Source organism: Passer domesticus, chromosome 8, assembly GCF_036417665.1.
Source record: "Passer domesticus isolate bPasDom1 chromosome 8, bPasDom1.hap1, whole genome shotgun sequence".
NCBI classification, from domain to species: Eukaryota; Metazoa; Chordata; class Aves; order Passeriformes; family Passeridae; genus Passer; species Passer domesticus.
In genome coordinates this window covers 44,223,082-44,240,970 of record NC_087481.1, presented here as the reverse complement: position 1 = coordinate 44,240,970, position 17,889 = coordinate 44,223,082, and the positions used below count along the sequence as shown (strand labels likewise).

General features: G+C 36.6%; 1 protein-coding gene across 3 annotated transcripts in view; it reads left to right on the top strand.

Moving 5' to 3' along the window:
- Positions 1 to 17,889, top strand: part of LOC135306654 (adhesion G protein-coupled receptor A3-like) — a 254,345-nt gene that overhangs the window by 24,061 nt on the left and 212,395 nt on the right. For 2 of the 3 annotated variants that reach the window (XM_064430966.1, XM_064430967.1), the window contains exon 2: positions 17,740 to 17,811. In XM_064430966.1, the coding sequence (XP_064287036.1) occupies positions 17,740 to 17,811 (72 nt within the window). Of the gene's footprint in view, positions 1 to 17,111; positions 17,145 to 17,739; positions 17,812 to 17,889 lie in introns of those variants that run through there. The other variant, XM_064430968.1, reaches the window with a different exon arrangement.

Genomic DNA, 17,889 nt, shown 5'->3' with positions numbered 1-17,889 from the left:
ATGGTGAGCGACTTCCATCAGATTTCTAAACTGATCTAGATTTCAGTGAGACTCTAGTATTAGATCAGTATAATTTTACATGATTGAAAGGGTCAAGCTCAGGTCTGAAGACAGTCTTGTAGTTTTTAAACCTCTTTTAAAAGTGCTCTTTTCAAACTGTAAATGTATAAAAGCATAAATAATACCTAAGATGAAAGAGGCATCTCAAAAAAAAAAAAGCAAAGTACAATGTATAGAGCAGTCCTATGAGAGTTGTTCTATGCTCACATGCAAGAGAATATTGTAACTTGCTTTAATAATGCTACAAACTTTGTAAACCTATAAAATAGACATAAATTGAAGAAAAAATAACTCTAGGTTTGGTATTCTGAAAAGCACTAATTTTTATAGACAGAATCAGTGTTTGTGGTTAAATCTATTAAATGTTAAAGACATTTGTGTTGCTGGGTCAGGTGGTGTTAAATTTATCCTCAGTGGTTTTTATATTCTGTTGACACTCTCCAAATGAGGTTGGTAGTTGACTTTTTTACTGAGTTCAACTTCAAGTCATTTCAGGAAGTTGTTATGCATTAACTTTGCTATTTTATTAATATTATTCTCCTCCTCCCCTCTTTCTTCTCAGCTGAACTTAAACAGATGCTATAGCTGTGCAAGTATCTGATTTCAGGCTCTAGGGCCAGCAGTAGGTCCTTAAAATTCTGAAATTGGCTCTAGAAATAGCCTTTAAAAGATTTACAAGAGTAACCATCTTACTTTGTAGTACAAGCCATAACTGGAAATGTGATTCCTTCTACTTTAGAGATAAATGTGCAGTCACACAAACTGTAGTAACAGTGATTTATCACAGCTGTAAAAGATTGGTGCAAGCTCAAAAACTTACCCAACAATGAATGTTTTCATGAGACTTATTGCCAAGGCAGGTATAGGGGAGGTTTTGTTTTTAATATCTCAGATGATTTAGTTGATCAGAGTGAGAGCAGAGTGGCAATTTATAATTGACAGACTAAGTTCAGTCTTTCTGTCAGGCAGCATTAGGTGTGGAGGAAAGGTCAATGAATGCCACCACAGTTTTTCATTGCCCTTGGTAGCCAAGTATCTACATGAAAGTCAATGTCAGAATTTCACCAAGTGACAACTGATTTAACCCTTCCTTCACCAGTTTTGAATGCAGCTCTGTCACTGCTGTGAGCTGTGACACTTGTTAAATGGAATGGCTGGGTTCAGTTGTCATCTTAATCTACAAGAACAGCTGTAAATTTTCAAAACTTCTGCCCTTCAAATATATATGGAGATTATACATAAAAAAATTTTGACAGTCAAGATGTTTTTTTCTAACCCAGGTACTTACAGCACTCTGTAAAGGTGCCAAGGAGTCCAGCAATCTTTTTGATTTATTCTCTACACTGTAGAGGGAGCTGAAAGTACAGCAGACATCTGACATCTTGATGGAGTTCCGGAGATGTGTTCTGAGGCAGGAGCTGTTTGCTGATGCCTTTAAGTTTCTGGTGAACTCTGTGGATCAGTAGCCAGACTTTCTTGTACTGGATTTTAAGTCTTGGTACACTGCATCTGCTAAGTGGAAGTGATTTCAGGCTTTACAGCTTGACTTTGCAAAGTCAATACTCTGTGTGCCATATTCTCATTCTTTTAATCTTGTCTGATCAAATAGTGCCATTTCCCCCTGAATTTCTATCAGATCATACTGGTTACAACTAGGAATGCCCCTTAAAAGCTTAATGTAGTATTCCTTAGGATGTGGCAACATAAAGAAGCTCCTGATTTTCCAAAGCAACCTGCAAAACTCTTGTTCTCTGGCACTGACAGTGTTATTCTCTGAGGTGTATCCTCTGAGAAAATTCCTAAGTATATGTCTCACAAAGATGAGTGGTTGTTTTTGATGTTCAGTGGTGGCATGCAGTGAACTCAGAGTTTGCTTGGAGGTTTTCTGTCCTCTGCTCTGTCTCTCTCCTTCCTGTCCACTCCTTAGGCTCTGGGTATCCCTGGGAGGAACCACTGCTTGCACTGCCCTTCTGCTCAGATGGATTTCCTAGCTGAACTTAATGTTTTACCATTTTACCACATTAACAGGAAAAGCACAAGAGAGCAATCCCAGAGAGGTGAGGTAGTTGTGCTTTGCTGAGACCCAACTGATTCAATGGAATCTGTAAAATGAATGTATACTTGTATGTTGGCTTTCATACTCAGTGATTTAATAAGAATCTTAGTCTTAGGGGTGAAATTAACTTTGCTTAAGCAATGCAGCTGTGGATGGATGGAAAGTAGGAAAATAGAGCTAGTGATGAAGGTGATCTCACCCCTAAAGAGTTACAGCTATGCTAATTATCAAGAATTAGGAACAGGCCTGCCCTTCCTAGGCCACAGCTAGTTCCAGTTAGGGTGGGTATTGTTAAAGAGTAGGTTGGCTGCTGGAGAAGTTAGACGGAAGTTGTTGGTTGTGCTGAGAAGAAGAAGGATTCAGTGCTGTGAGGAGCTGCCCGTGAGAAATCACCAAGAAGGTACGAAACCTTTGCAATAAGATGGCAACATGCAGCTGGAATTTTCTTAAGCTGTCTGAAGTTGACTAATGTATCTCAGCTAATTCTTGCTCACAGTTTTTGTTCCCCTGGTGTTTTTCAGCAATGTAATTCTTACTCATCCCAATGCTCAGGTTGAAATCGGTGAAGTGGGAGGGAGAGTTCCTTGCTCAGAATTGCAGCCTGAGACGCCGGAGATTTGTTTTTGTTGCCAACTCACCCAGAAGTCCAAAGCCACATGAATAATTCTCTTTCTGCTACTTTGATTCACTTTCTGTGGAACAATAATACTTAAAGAAATGGGTGTAATTTTAAGGGTAGAGAATACTCAGATGTGTTTTATAAAACAAAGAACATTAAAGCTTTCAGTGGTAGGGTCATAATGAAGTTAATCTCATTTTTGCTTCCACTAGATTGCTCTGGATTTTGTCTTTGATCATAAAAAGCCTGTGTGAAAATTTAAATATTTTTTCCATTATTCCTTTACTTCTGATCTAACTGTTCTCAATACCTATTTTATTTTGCACTGGAAGCAAAGGGAGCTTGAAATTCTGTGTTTATTCATGTCCTGTGCTATTATCAAGAAAGATTATTGCAAAATAAATACATTCTTGGTTCTGTTTTGCTACAGCCAGTGAGAGAAGGCTTTGCAATGAAAAAAATAACCTTTGAAACTTAGCATAATTCATAAAATGGTTTGCTATTTCAAATATCTGAAAATCTGTTCCCTTAGAAAAGGTTATAAAAATTCCATTAGCCAAGGAATATACCTTTCAGAGTAAGAAACAATATATTTATATATCCTCTAGTATGTGTGTTGTAGCAATAAAGAAGGGCACAGAAGATATTGCCTTTTGCTTTTCTGCAGCTCCCTTTTGGTCTTGGCTATTTGAAACTGCTTTAAGTAGTAAGTTAACATTTAATAAAATTTTTTCAGTACATATGGCATGATAATGATCTTCAGATGCACACGTATCACAAAAGATAGCTGTTGTGTCATTCATTATTGTAGATGTAAGAAACATCAAAAGCAATTTAAAATTCCACTTATCTTGGCTCTGCTGAATCATAAGATAGTGTCTGAGTGTCTGCTCAGCAGTGTCTGAAAGGCAACACATCCCCTCTCTAGGACTGGTTAGTCTGATGAAGGAAACATGTCTGAGTGGTATATCTCCAGCATCTATAACTCTGAAATGAAGTAAATTTATGGATAGAGTCTTTTTAGATAGAAAGGTGAAAATAGCATCTAGAAAACAGATTTTCCTGTTTATTTAGTATAGGATTCTTAAGGCATGCTTGAGATGAGTACCAAATTATTCAGCAGCAACTTTATAGCTTTTAGTTAAGAAGTGCTTCAGGGCTGGCAGTCTGAATATTTTGCTGTGAAAAGAGCCCTCAGGGAGCTATGGACACACAAAATGAAGCTGCTTGGTGAAAGTTCTAAATTCTTACTCTCCATCTGACTTATTGGTACCTGGAAGGAGCTCTGGGTGAGCTTGAATGTCCTGGGCTCAGTCACCAGCAGCCTTTCCCCATCCTGTGTGCGCGGGGCTGTGCCGAGTCCTGCGGTGCTGCTTGGGGAACCCTGACCTCTTCCCCTTCTCAAAACAGATGGCAATCCCTAAGGTCGACTGTGGGCTCCAGAAGGCCAAAATGCAGTGTCCTGCAGGGGTAAGTGCTGTGGCAGGGGAGTGTGAGGCTCCCTGTTCTGCCAGGCAATTCTCTGCCTTTTGGGACTCCAGGGTCTGCTACAGCAGAGGACTTAGCGTGCCAGGATTTGAAGGGCAGGAAGGAACCATTGCAGAAGTTGTGACTCAGGGCTGGGTTTTTTTGGGGAAAAAAGGCCTGATTTTTAAAAGATTCTTCTAGTGTGCCCGGATGGTAACCTTGGGTTGGTTTTTTTTTCTTCATTTGTTGGTTTTGTGTCCACAGTATCTAGAAACTTGTTTTAAAGAGAATTGGCAGCCAGACTTCTCAGAGATAGACTTTAAAAAGTGCCAAATCCCTCAAAAAGTAATTCCTGAGCTGTCATCTTGTAATAAGATGCATTTTATAAGTATAGAAGTGTTTTTGAAATGAAAGAAAAAGCAAATCAGAGCATGACACATTAGATAATATTGCTGTAGGTAGACAACTGATGTGGATGTGTTAAGCTTCACTTCAGGTATATTGTTCTTATGGGAGTGTGTGCTTATCTTGCCATGAAATGCTTTGAGGTAATCTATTATTCTACATAAATATTCAAATTGGTTAGACCAGAATCATACATAATTAAGATATTGAGCCATTCTTATTAATATTTTCCCTAGTCTATGCTGGATATAATTGATTTTGTACTGAAGCAATCAGGTCAGATTGCTTGGCTTATGTGAAGGACTTGGGAGGAAAATGTCTGTTTAGTCTGAAAGTGCCTAATACAAAGATTACAGTGAAGAGATATATTTCAAGTATGTATTGGGATTTGTGTTACCATCTTGAAATAGTTTGTTTTTGGAAATAAAATTCCTGCTTTTTACCTAATCTTTATTACACAAAGCTTTCTGAAAACTTGGTAAAGAAGGACTTCTGAATACCTTCTAAATATTCTGTAGTATTTACTGGGGCTAATTTCTGGCACAGCTTCTATATTTCTATGAGTGTCTTGCTGATATTCTATAAGAACTTGGAGTCTAGTGGAGGGTAAGTAAACAAATTTTAGAGAAAGGGACCTAACAAACTATCAATACCAAAGTTAGCTTCATTCAATACCAGAAACACAGCAGAAATAGATATTTAAATGAAGTTTGAAGGAAAATGATGTTTACTCTTGGTTTAATCTTTCATAGCATGAGGGTGAAACTGATTGAAACATCATTGAAATATTGAGGTTTAATGTTGGAAATCTTATTTGATAATCCAGAGAGTGTATGTTGCAGTTTTTGGTTTTTTTTCTCATGCAGGTTAAGTGGTTTTTTTGTTATCATCTGGCTGGCACTTGATAGTCTTTGAGATCTGTTACTTGGTTGGTTTCAGTCAAAATTCAGTAATAGTGTGAAATACTTGTACCAGCAACTTGCTGCCTTGAGTTCTATACATTAACCATCTCTGTCAACTCAACGAGCACAAAGTAATCAATTTATGAACAGCAAGGAAATAACAACTGTGTGTGTTGCATACAGTGCAGTTATAAATGATAAAATGGCATTTCAGTGGAAAAGAGACAGATGGGTGCCCATGCTGATTTTGGTTGTTAGAAGAATTGTCTGCTGTGCCCTGTGCTTTCTTGTCTTTGATGGATGATGGATCTTCCACATTGGTACACCCAAATGCCCGTTACTCTAACAGGGACTTGGCCAAAGAATGAATGTCTAAGTTATTTATTTTAGGAATTATTTAAGGACAGAATCTTTTTTTGTCATTCTTCTTCAAGCAGGTTGTGCTGATTTTCTAAAGAACAAAAATTGTGTATTGCTTGTAAATCAGTTTAGTAAATAGCTTGTAATTATATGTGTACCAGAAAAGACAGTCTTTATATTACTTTGCTTTACTTGTTTTTCTTCATTAGTATTCATAGCTATACTATCTTCCATAACCCTACTTTTATTTTTTTTTGTGCCTTTTATTTATTAAATTCTTTCTGAAGACAGTCTCTGTTTTTAAAAAATAAATAAGTGCAACTGGTCTTACTTATCCTTTCATGTCATTTCAGGCATCCCTGAAAGGTGCTATCACTCTCATTATTTATTCAAGGATCTGAAGATGCTTCTGAAAAAAAGAATAAATTATTCTGTCATCATTAGTTTAGGAAAACTTTTAAAACCTCTGAAAGAAATGAATTGGGAAACCACTATGAATAACCGAGCCTTATTTAACAGAGCTGTGATCATTTCAGGACGTGATTCCCCACAAAGGCTCTTGAATTCCTTGTGGATATTGCTGCCAGAGTTTATTATTTGAAAAGCAAATGCATTCAGCTACAGTTATTGTATAACTAAATGTTTTAGGAGTCATTTGGCAGAAATGCACAGAGGTAAAGTTGAATATTTGCAATCGAGTATCAAACAAAAGGTGGTTGAGTGAGCTGAACATTGACTGATGCAAAAGAAACAGATACAAAGCAAGGTAGGAAGAAGTGAGTTGTGTAATGGAAGTTGAATCAAATGATAGGTGTCTTTGTATTATTTATACCAGTGTTTTGAACAGTTGTGCTGAAAGCTTTTTTTCAGAGATTGCAGCTATAGTTAAAATGGAAAGAACATCAAATATTGAACAACACAGCCTTAGGAAGATAATTTTAAGTACCTGAGCTGATAGATACAGCATTTGAGACTGGGATTAAAAAAAACCCAAATCACAACTGAGACAGTCATTGACCACTTTAGCTTGGAAGCTGGGAAGTAGATGGACTCAGAGATAATTGCTGTGTTGCATTCATCACATGGGGTGAAAACTGCTTTCTCAAATGTCCTAGGAGAATTTTTTTAAAGCCCATTTTCTTAAGGTAACCACATTTCCCTTCACCAGTGCAAAATCTCTGAGTGATAAGACACAAGGATATTGCTTAGGCTTAAAATTAGTACTTTCAACCAAGTAAGTGGAGTCTTCTGCTTACAATAATTAATTATTAATTGTCTAGTTAGGGACCCATGCTGGGCAAAGCAGAAGGAGTTTGTGGAAAAGCTCACCTTTGGAGTTTCTCAGTCTGACACACTGTGACAATTCTCTTGTGCAGTAAGTTTAGAGCAGATGATCTCTGCCTTCTAAATTTCAAATTTTTAAGAATTGTTCAAGCTGTTGTAGACCATTTTATAAGTAGTGCTCAAGGCCAGAATAATCCACAACAGCTATTGTGGGTTACACAGTACACAAAATTGTGTTGTGGATTACACAATTACACAAAAGTGTCCCTATTTTACCACTCTGAGTTCCCTGATCTACCTGAGTCAGGAGATAAGCAGATGGGCCTGGATGACCTCAAGAGGTCAATCCAGATGATTGGGAGAATCAAATTATCTGTCATCCTGCATTTTCTCCCTCAAATGGACATTAACCCAAGTCTGTTTTTTAAACCATTTTGCAGACTTGAAGAAGCTCCAAGAAGAACTATAAACTTGTATGCTGGACTGTATGCATTGTGTTGGGTTCACTTGCTGTCTGAATTAAAAAAGAATAATCACTAACTGTTTAAAGCTTTGGGCTGTCACTTTGCCAGAGTATCTATGAGTAGCTGTTTCAAGTGCCTTAGAAGAACCCCTTTGTCACTCCTTATTAACAGCTAAAACTCTGTTCCTCTCAGTCTTTGACACCAAATGGAAGGCTGGGGACCATTCTGACATGCAGTCTTAATGGTTGAGGCAAAATAGTAAAAAACAATTTAGCTTTCTTAACCTAGCTCTTTAAATATATCCTTATGAAAAGAGATTTTCTTTTCGAATTCAGCAAGGAATTATTTAATGATGCCAGACCAAGTTTTTTTTCAGGCTTTCAGTTTTCATATATATTACCCAAAGGATGTACAATGAGTTCTGTATTTCATTGAATTATCAGAAGGTGTACATTGTCATTTAAAAAAAAAACATTACTGCAGATAGGTCTTTTGCAGAATACAATTAAAGTCCCAGCAGAACTTGTAAGTTAAGCTATAAACATTATAAAAACAACAAACCAATTTGTGGGAAAATCAAAATAAATTACTACAATTGAAACTTTTCAGTATTTTTCTGGATTTATTGTCAGCAATTGTTACTGCTTAACTGTTTTAGTAACTGAGAGACAAGTATTTTGAAGACAATTTTGAGCATAGTTTTCAGAAGTAATATGGAAACTTTATAATGCTTTTTTAGGAATACATAAAAGATTAGCAAAACTAGGGAAAGCTAAATGAATGTTTCAGGATTTAAGAGAAGAGCAGTGAGCTGAATATGAGAAGTGCTGAAAAGATCTTACAAGGGAAACAAAAGCTAATATATGAAGTGTACTAGAAAAGGAATGGTGACTCAGGAAATTTTACTCTTTGTACAAAGTGACTTAGAAGTAAGTTATAGTAAAATCTGAATTAGGAAAGGTGAATTCTTTCTTATAAACGTCTTAATTAAATGGTAATAATTTATTTGCTAGTCCTGTTAAATTCCTTGAACTTAAAACCTCAAAATTTATTTATAGAATAAAGCCTCCTGACTGTATTGTATGTAGTGCAAAAAATGGGTTTGGCCCACCTGTGGGAGGTGTAAGGTATTTTGGGGTGCTTGTGATTATTTGGCTGAACAGTGGAATGCCAGCCCAGGAGAGTGGAATGGTTATGCTGACCTTGCCATGAATCACCATGGTGAATCCCTTGCAGAAACTGTTTTAAAGTGGGGAACTTAAATGAACTTCTTATTCCCACTGCAGTGAGTGTAAAAATTCATGTCCTGTAGGATGAAGACGTTTCTCAGCTCTTTTCTGTCTGGTTGGTGCTGAGTGTGCTGAAATGCTCAGTCTGCACAGTGCTCCAGTGCATTGTTCTGTCAACTTCTCTGCAACTCCTGGCAGTGTTTGCACCACTGCTGGTGGTGAATTTCATAGAAGTGTGAATGAGAAACAAACATAAGAATGTTATCTTCCCACAGTGTCAAGTGAGTTGAATGAAAAACCTGTCAAAAGCAAATCCTCCTGTAGACAATCACTTCAATAAATCCCCGTGTTTATTGCACAGGCTTACTCATTGGAGAACTTTTAATTTTTTTTAATAATCTGTGTGAATCTCATTTTTCCCACTAAAAATGGATTTGAAATAATTATTGATAGAAGGATGTGCAGTGAGTCAAAGGCAAAAGCAAGAACACCAGGGCATGCAGACCCATGCTGTCACAAGCTGGCTACATATGCTTTTAGGAATAGTGTTAGACATAAGGATTTCCTTTTCATTGTAGAGAAGCTTTGAATGATTCCTCTCTTTCTCCAAAGCAAATGCTGACAATAGGATCTTTGATCTTCAAAAACTAATGCACGTGACAAATTTAATCCATGTAAATAATTCTGCTAGACTCAGTAAGACCCATCACAGGAAGTTAAACATGCATAACTATGTCTCAGGTAAAGACCATGCACATGACAGGTATAGTGATATAGTCCAAAAGTTCACTTAGATAAAGTTCTCTCTTCAAATGATGTAAAGACAACTCTGTCTTATCAAAAGATCATGTGGATTTTTTAACTAACTTTTGAAAAAAGATATGCACTCAAGTTCAAATCTTGTAAAAGATTTCTCTAGACAGCTAAATGGTGTTATAAGTGTCTATGTTGTAGTAAAATAGTAATGATTTATCCCTTTTTTAAATGTCCTCATTTTTTATCTTCAGTATTATGTGATTTTAGGAAATATCACTGCGTAATTCCACTTTACTATTCCAGTGCTATATTGCTATTGTCAAACCTTTTTCTACAATCATCCACTCATGATGTAAGTTTTCCAGGTCCTGACTTTTTTGAATACAATTGATTAAACTTGTATTCTGTAGAACAGAATCCTGTATGACACCTCGGGTGTTCAGTGATCTTTAGAAATAACCTTTAGACCTCAAGTTCTTGTGGGGAAAAAAAAGTTGTACTTAATAGGATCATCTAGTTCAGAAATTCTCTAATGCTTGACAAAAGTCATAAAATAGACAAGTACATTTCTTTTCAGAAGTACTTGCAGTCCTATTAGTAATGCTTTGATTCCTACTGCTACTTGTCCTGTTCAGTTAATTAATATTATTCTGTAGTGGAGTGGGCTTGTTCAAAAGCTGAATACTCTTTTAACTCCCCCACTGTTAGGAAATCATATTAAAATTTCTATTTGAGAGTGACCTTGCTGCTTCCTTTTGTTGATACGTTAATACCACTAAACCAGCATTGGGGAGAGATGAGTCGTGTGTCCTGCTAGTGATGATAATATTTTGTTTTACTGTTTGAATTGTGATGTTGCTTACAACAAAAGGCTCTTGAATATGACTATACCTAATTAAATCAGTTGATGTGGTAATTAATATGAGAATTGTCTGGGTCTGGTATTTTGAATGTGACCTAGCAGTCCCTTATGTCATCCAAGAGGACTCTTGATGAAAAGCCACCAGCATGAACACCAAACACAAAAGAATACGAGTTTTGCCTTATACTTTAAATTACTGAAAGTGGGGCTGTTGAACAGTGGTTTTCCACAAAAGCAATATTCTGTTTTCATACTACAGTTTCTCCCACATTCTGTTAAATTTATGACAGACTATTGCTGTTAATTTGCACTTTTGGAAGGACTTCCATTTAAATAAGTAATTGCCTGAAAGGAAATTTCTTTATGCTTATGCTTTCTTTTCCTGTCCTCAAATAGTGTCAAGATCAGGAAGCTGCTGTACAGCTGGTACTGTACAAATTAGAATGATAATTAGCACATTGTTACAGCCTCTTGCGCTGTAGCTGTTTGGGGGTTGTATCTGCCATATGAACATACTATGTACAATAGTTGGCACTTTTTGGAGTATTTTTCTGTTTTCACTAATAGTTGGTATTCCTGCAAGTCAATGGGTTTGACAAAAGCTGGTATGCATGAAAGATAATGATAAAACCAGCTGGAACTGGTGAGAGACTGGGTTTTATTGCTTTCTACAGGATTTTTGTATGATTCTTTTTAAGAATGCTGACCATTTTTAAGAATGCTTTGTTTAGTTTAAAAAGACAATACAATGGGCTATAATTCCCTTCAGGAAGAGAGGTGTCACTTTAGGCCATTATATGCATCTTTACTCTTCTGATAATTTAGCTTTATGCTCTTTTAAGTTTTGATGTTCTCAAAGTCAGAAAGAGAGGCAGACATTGAATTACTGTACACAGATACTGATATATAATAAATTAATGAATACTCCCCATATCTTTACAGCTTTTCCTTCCTTGTGTTTGGGTATCAGACTATGTAGATGTCCACCACACCCCATTCATCTCCAGTGCCGTCAGTAGTGTTTTCAGTCCTTTTTCTCTTTTCACTTGTTCAATCAGTTTTGTTATTGTTCTGTGACTTCCCTCCCAGTCTGTCTGTATAGTTCTAGTATTATCTCTTGAAGTCTTAGGTAGTAGCTCAGTAGTTAGGCTGTGGTTCTCAATTTGGAGAGGGGAATAAAAATGTGCAGTTAGTACCTGTATTTTATGATAGCTCCATGTATCTCTCAATGAGTGGCACAAAAAGCAGGTATCCTTTTTTTAATTTACTTTGCTATTTCTGCCATGTTTGTGGGCAAACTCCTTCATTTGTTTCTGTGGTGGAGCTCTCAATGAATTATAGATGTTGTGGGGAATAAGTAATAGGTTTACCAAGAAGGATTTTTAAATGTTTAAAAAATTTAGAAAAACTTAGTTTTTAATTTTACACTTTAGAGTTTCAATATAAATTATTCCAGTCTTATTCTGATAGAATAGGACAGAATTTCTGATAGAAAATAGTTTTTCCCTACCAGTGTTACAGGGAATTTCACAGGATGTCTACTCACACTCCCTTTATATCTAACAACATGTAAAGAGAATTAACATCTTAAACTTCAATACTTAACTTCAGCTGTTAACAGATTTCCATGAAAAATTATTAACTTATTAAATTGTTATTTTTAAATAAAGATACTTCAAGTTGCTTGATGTTAAGTTGAAGAACTCAAAAAACAATTTCTGAACAGAATGCCTACACAGTCATTCCAGATGTACAATCTCAGTGGACCAGGTCGTGTCTTTTTTCAAATTCTCATGGATGTCTGCCTAGCACACCTTTCTACTTGAGAAGCAGAAAACTGAATAGGGATTAAGAGCAAGTGCACAGCAGGGGCAGGTGTGGCTGGGGTCTGTGGTGTGTTTCTTGTAGCACTTGAGTGTCCCTTTAGCTGTGCTCAGTGAGTGGGGCTTAAAGGAAGGATTCAGAGATTTTAATTTTCTAGACAAGGTCTATCAGCCTAGACACAGGCCTGGGTCAAGTTTGATCTGTACCAGTTCTTGGGCTGCTCACCAGAAAATCACGTGAAAGTTGACATTTTGCTGATTTTTCATGAAGTTTGGGTGGGAGTTTTTTGCTTGTGGTTTTCATGTATTTTCCCCTGTGGGTATTATCAGAGGAAATACATATTTTCATTAACGGGTCACACTTCCTTCTGTGTTCACTATGCATTTGGGAATAGCAGTGTTCATCTGCATGCCTTGTCCTCCGCAGATTTGGTTATCTGAGCTGTGCTTTCTCTGTGGATGCACTGCTGTGTGAGCTCACAGGCTCTGGGCTTTACTGGGTGGGATGCAGCCCCATCCCACTGAAGAAGCCTCAGCTGTGGAATTTGTTTACTCTGTAATGTCAGTGACTTTGGAGGCTTACTAAAAAGATTCCTTTTCTCTGAGAGGTTATAGGAAGTTGAAGTTTGTTTGCATTATGGTTTCAAGCTCTTTATTTGATGCTTTTTAAATATGATAGTAAGTTCTCTTATGCTGGACATTTTTTATACTTGAATGAGACACTATTGCTCAGTGTCACATCATCCTGTACTTTCTATGGTTTCACAAAACCAAAAATCACAGCATCATTTTAAGCAAACTGTGATTTGTGGCTTGTTTAATTCAAATGGAGGAATCAGAAAGAAAATCAGAGGAATTACTTTTATCCATTAGAACAATTTATTCTTGTAGATGTCTTTGTCCTGTAAAGCCAGAGTGTCTAGGAGAGAGTGGAAGCAATGGCCCATGGACTGTCCATGCTTCTCCATTGTTAGCATCTCCTTGGCATGATTTTGGTCCTGGTGTATAGTGAGGTCGGTTTGTTTCCAGTGCAGGGTGAATGAAATTGTGTTCAGCCTCTGCTGCAGCCCCCCAGGGAAGTACATTTGTGCCAGAAACTACTTGCATGGATTAAATGCTTTAGGATGTCAGTGCAAGTCAAGAGAAGGTGTTGGAATGAAATTCCTTCAGGACAGGAACAGCTCTGGAGGGCTCCACAGGGCCAGGAAAGGACAGACCTGGTGTTGAGTTAATATCTTCTGAACAGCCTCCCTGGGATAGACTGTCCCCCAGTGTGTTTTGGGACAAGGAGTAGCAGGGACATGAGATTTAGGAGGGTCAGCTGCAGGAACAAAGTGGTTCATAACATGTCTGATCAGCAGAGTGGTAGTGACATGTAAATTGCTCCCCAGCAGTATTTTAGTTGTATCCTGTCAGAGCTGGGGCTGAAAGTACCTTGATTTGGATTTTCAGTTACTTGGGCTTAAATCATTAATATTGTGCAAAGACAGTTTGCAAACTGCTGTAAATGCTTATTAAAGGGCTTCTCTGGGAAGCTTCTTCCTTAACAAAACCAAAAAAATAAACAGAGGAAAAAACCCCACTGCCATCACCAAAAAAAACCAACCCCTAAACCAACCAATCAACCAACCCAAAACCCCCCCAAAACCTAAACCAAACCAAAAAAACTACTTTAAATGGATTTTTTGCTTTGGAAAATACTATCATTGAAATAAAGTGTGCTCATTTTTCATAGTGTTTCTTCTGCTGGAATAAAATATTTAAAATGTGAGATTCTTAGCACATGGCTAGAAACTGATAATTATTTAAACCAGCTGCTTAGTTGCAGTGTATAGTGAGATTCATCACTGTGATTCACTAACACATCAGAAAAAAATCCCAAAAAGCAACCAAGTGAAAATGCTATGGATGGTAAAATGTGAGAACTACTTATTCACAGTGGGTGCATGGTGCTGGTTTATTTTTAAAAAATGCAACCTCTATTTGAAGTTTGATTAGAATGAGTCAGTTTCTGTTAGGTCTGACAGTTATAAATTTGTTATTAGCTTTCCAAAATAAAAAATATAAATAACACTTTTTTCATGTGCTTATTCACCAAACCATTGCATCTGTGAGTACCAGAAAAGGATGCTTATCACTGCAAAATTTCTGCAGGTCTTTAATTAGAAGCATTTCCCTGTAAGCAGATGACTGTATTTGAGGGAAAAGAGAAACTTAGCTATTTTGGCCATACTTGACACATACTTGTCTAAAGAAATAATGTACAGTTACAGTGTAATTTCAGCATCAAGAGTAATAGCCACAATTTTTCCTGACATTAATTATTTTAAGAGATTTTTCATTGTCTGTAGTTAAGCCTCATTTCTCTGTTAGGATTTTGAACACTGTAACCAAAACCTCTCTCCCTTCTATACTTATCCTCACAGTAAATATTCTCAGAAGGGAAGGATGTTACAAGTTGCATCAAAAGTTTAGTAAGTGATTTATTACCGTATGAAAAAGAATGTGATTTATGTTTGCCAGTGAAATTGTTCATTTTATTCACAGAATTGATCTTCAGTGCAAGCCAAATCCTTCTTGATAACAGTTTGTTGCAAGTTCTTTTACATCACTAAAACTAATTAAAAACAGGTGGATTCTTCCCATGTAGCAGTACCACCCAGCTAAATGAAATGAAGATAACTTGTATGAATTGTCAGAGAGGATGTTGTTTTCCTTAGGGACCTTACTGGAATGTTAGGATTCTCTAAAGCTTGCATTTCTGAACAGAAAGAGAATCATATTTTAACTATGATACCCATATTACTTTGTTTATAAAACTTGAATTTAAGTTGGCGCTGTAGAGAAGAGGAAACCCTGAAGGAAACTTGATTTTTGAAATCTGATCTCTGTGTGAAAGTCTCTGTGAAACTCTGGTAAGAAGATTTGAAGGGTTTCATTTAGAAAGTCAAATCTACATAGCTAAGATTTGTTGGTTTTTTAAAAAATTTTGTGGTGTCACATTTTTCAAGACACAGTTTATCTTTCACAAAAATGAATGAGATTGCAATACTGAAGAATCATGAGCTGTGTTAACTGAGTATTCCATTTATGAACTAAACGATCTGCTTAATCTTGTGATTTATTACTAGTTGGATAGTTCTCTTTAATTAATAGGAGTTTGTTTTCTGTGGGTTAATGATGCTGATTTCAATCTGTGTGTAGGGCTGTACAGAACGGGACATGGAGGCAGACTAGAGACCACCTGACTTGTGCTGCATTTTCATGGAGTGCCAGCAAAGTTCAGACTCCTCTCTTTTTCTGGGCAGAATGAATAGAAGGCTGGAAAAACAATTGACGCAATAAAAATATTTTAAAGAGAGAAGTACTTGTACCTAAGCAGCTGTGATTTTTGAAGTGCACATATCTTTGCAAATCACACTATGCAGAGTGGGCCAAATATCATCTCTGTATCTAACGTCATTGTAACCTCAAAGATGGTCTCTCTGTAAAAAAGTATATTAAAAAAAAAGACCCAATATGAAGTGGGCTAATTTATGTTTGTCTTTCCAAGCCTAGCCAATTTTAATTTTGGGTCTTCATTTTTTCTTGACTGACTCCAGTCCTGTGCAGCCTTGGAGGACAAGTTGAATAAAAGAATAAAGTAATAGAAGACTGAAAATAAAACACTAGAGCATTTCATATATTTACATTTTCTACTTTAGATAGTTTGAATTTTAAACAAGTCTTTCATCATGTCACTGCTGAAATGTATTCCTAAATTGGTAAAGAAGAGTTGGTAAATTAGATAAATAATATAATCATACATAAATTTTTAATCTGAGGAGTAGGAGGAGGAACTTGTGGCATGTGGAGTTTCTTAATTGATGGGAACAAACTGTGTATATTGGAGCACGTTTTTTTTTTTTTTTTTGCAGACTGAGGGTTCTGTGTGCTTTCAGATGCATGGGTCTGTGGATCATGATGGATGCCAAATGGCCACTTGTGGGTGCCACTGTCTGGTTCTGGGTCAGGAGTGGTGCTGCTGCACACATGCATTGACAAGCAGCTTAGTGTAGGACAGGTCAGATCTCTTCTCCTTGTAGATGGCCCACACTGGGCCTTCAACTCGGATCAAAATGTGCATTTATTTATGAATTTTAGATCTGCAGAAATCTCTAGACCTTACTAACATTGCAGTATTTTCACTTTGCTGCATTAACTTTTTGGGTTTTTTTTCTGTGGGTCAGTGTTACTATATTTGCACCTAGATGTGAGATTTGGTGTGGTAGATTTGTGTTGGGGCAAAGAACTCATTGTTCATATACAATGGTAAATGCTAAGAGCAAGACTATCTTGTCTTGTGTAACAGACTGTTTAAAAACTTTACAAAAATTAAAAATTTATAAAAAAAATCTCAAGTTTGCTAGTTAAGAATATAATTTTTTTTTAAATTTTTCTGGTCTGCTTTCTATCTTATTGCAAACTGCTTGTCTTGTTTTGAAATGTACTTTTGTGCACTGGAGAAGTATAATTTATTGTAAATGTTACATTAAAAGCCTCGTTTCTCAGGCAGTTGGAATTAGGTTCTTTCAGAGTCAAATGTTTCTTGTGCACATTGCATAATCATTAGATTAAAAACCCAATTTCTCCAGCTTCTAAAACAAACCATTTCTTTTGCATTTTGAAAAGTTTTTAAGGGGTAACACCTTCAGAACAAGTGCATGTTCATATTGTATTGCTTCTGAAATAGCTGGGAACACAGAGTGATGGAAAATCACTGAACTAGAAAGGATCACTTGTGAAATGCACAGTACCTTAACATAGAGGAAGAATAAACAACTTTTTGAATGGCCTGCATGCAGTGTCAGTTTGCAGGTGTGTGAGAGTGGTGGTGCTTGACGGGTCAGGCATATCTTAATTACTGACTTTCTACTATGCAGAGGTTGCAACAGGAAAACATTTTTTGACTTGTCTGTTTTTGTTTGTCTCTCCTATAGAAAATTAAATACTTTGTCTGTATATGTGAGCTATCCATGGTATAATGGCTTGTACCTCCCTGCTACAGCAGCCACTGCAAAATGATTTTATTGTCCTCTAATCTACTGGAACAGTTTTTAACTTGTCTTTTGCTTTACCAGCCTTTTTGCAGACTAGGAAGACCAACAAGTAACTTAGTGGTAATTTAGAATCTATGAGTAAAGTGTGGGCATTTCGCAGTGTAAGAATTTTCAAGCTGGAGTCAAAATACATTTCTTGACATATTTACTGACTGTGCCTTTATTTAATAAATAAAAAACCATGCACTTTGGGAGATGGTAATCTTTATTTATGGCTATGATGAGAAAATGCAAATGAAGCAGTGAATTTTGTGATTAGTGTTTTACAGAGCAGTCACTTACTATAATTATATGTTTTAGATCAGTGGAATTATCATGTTCTATTAACCAGATTGTTTCCTGGCTTCTTGTAGGATTCTGAGTAACAACAAGATCTTGGGGCTGAAGAATGGCTCTTTCTTCGGGCTGAGATCCCTGGAGAGACTGTGAGTAACTGATCAGCCTTGCTCCACCTTCAATTAAAAGTCTTTGTACTTTAAATATAGAAACAAACATCAGATAAG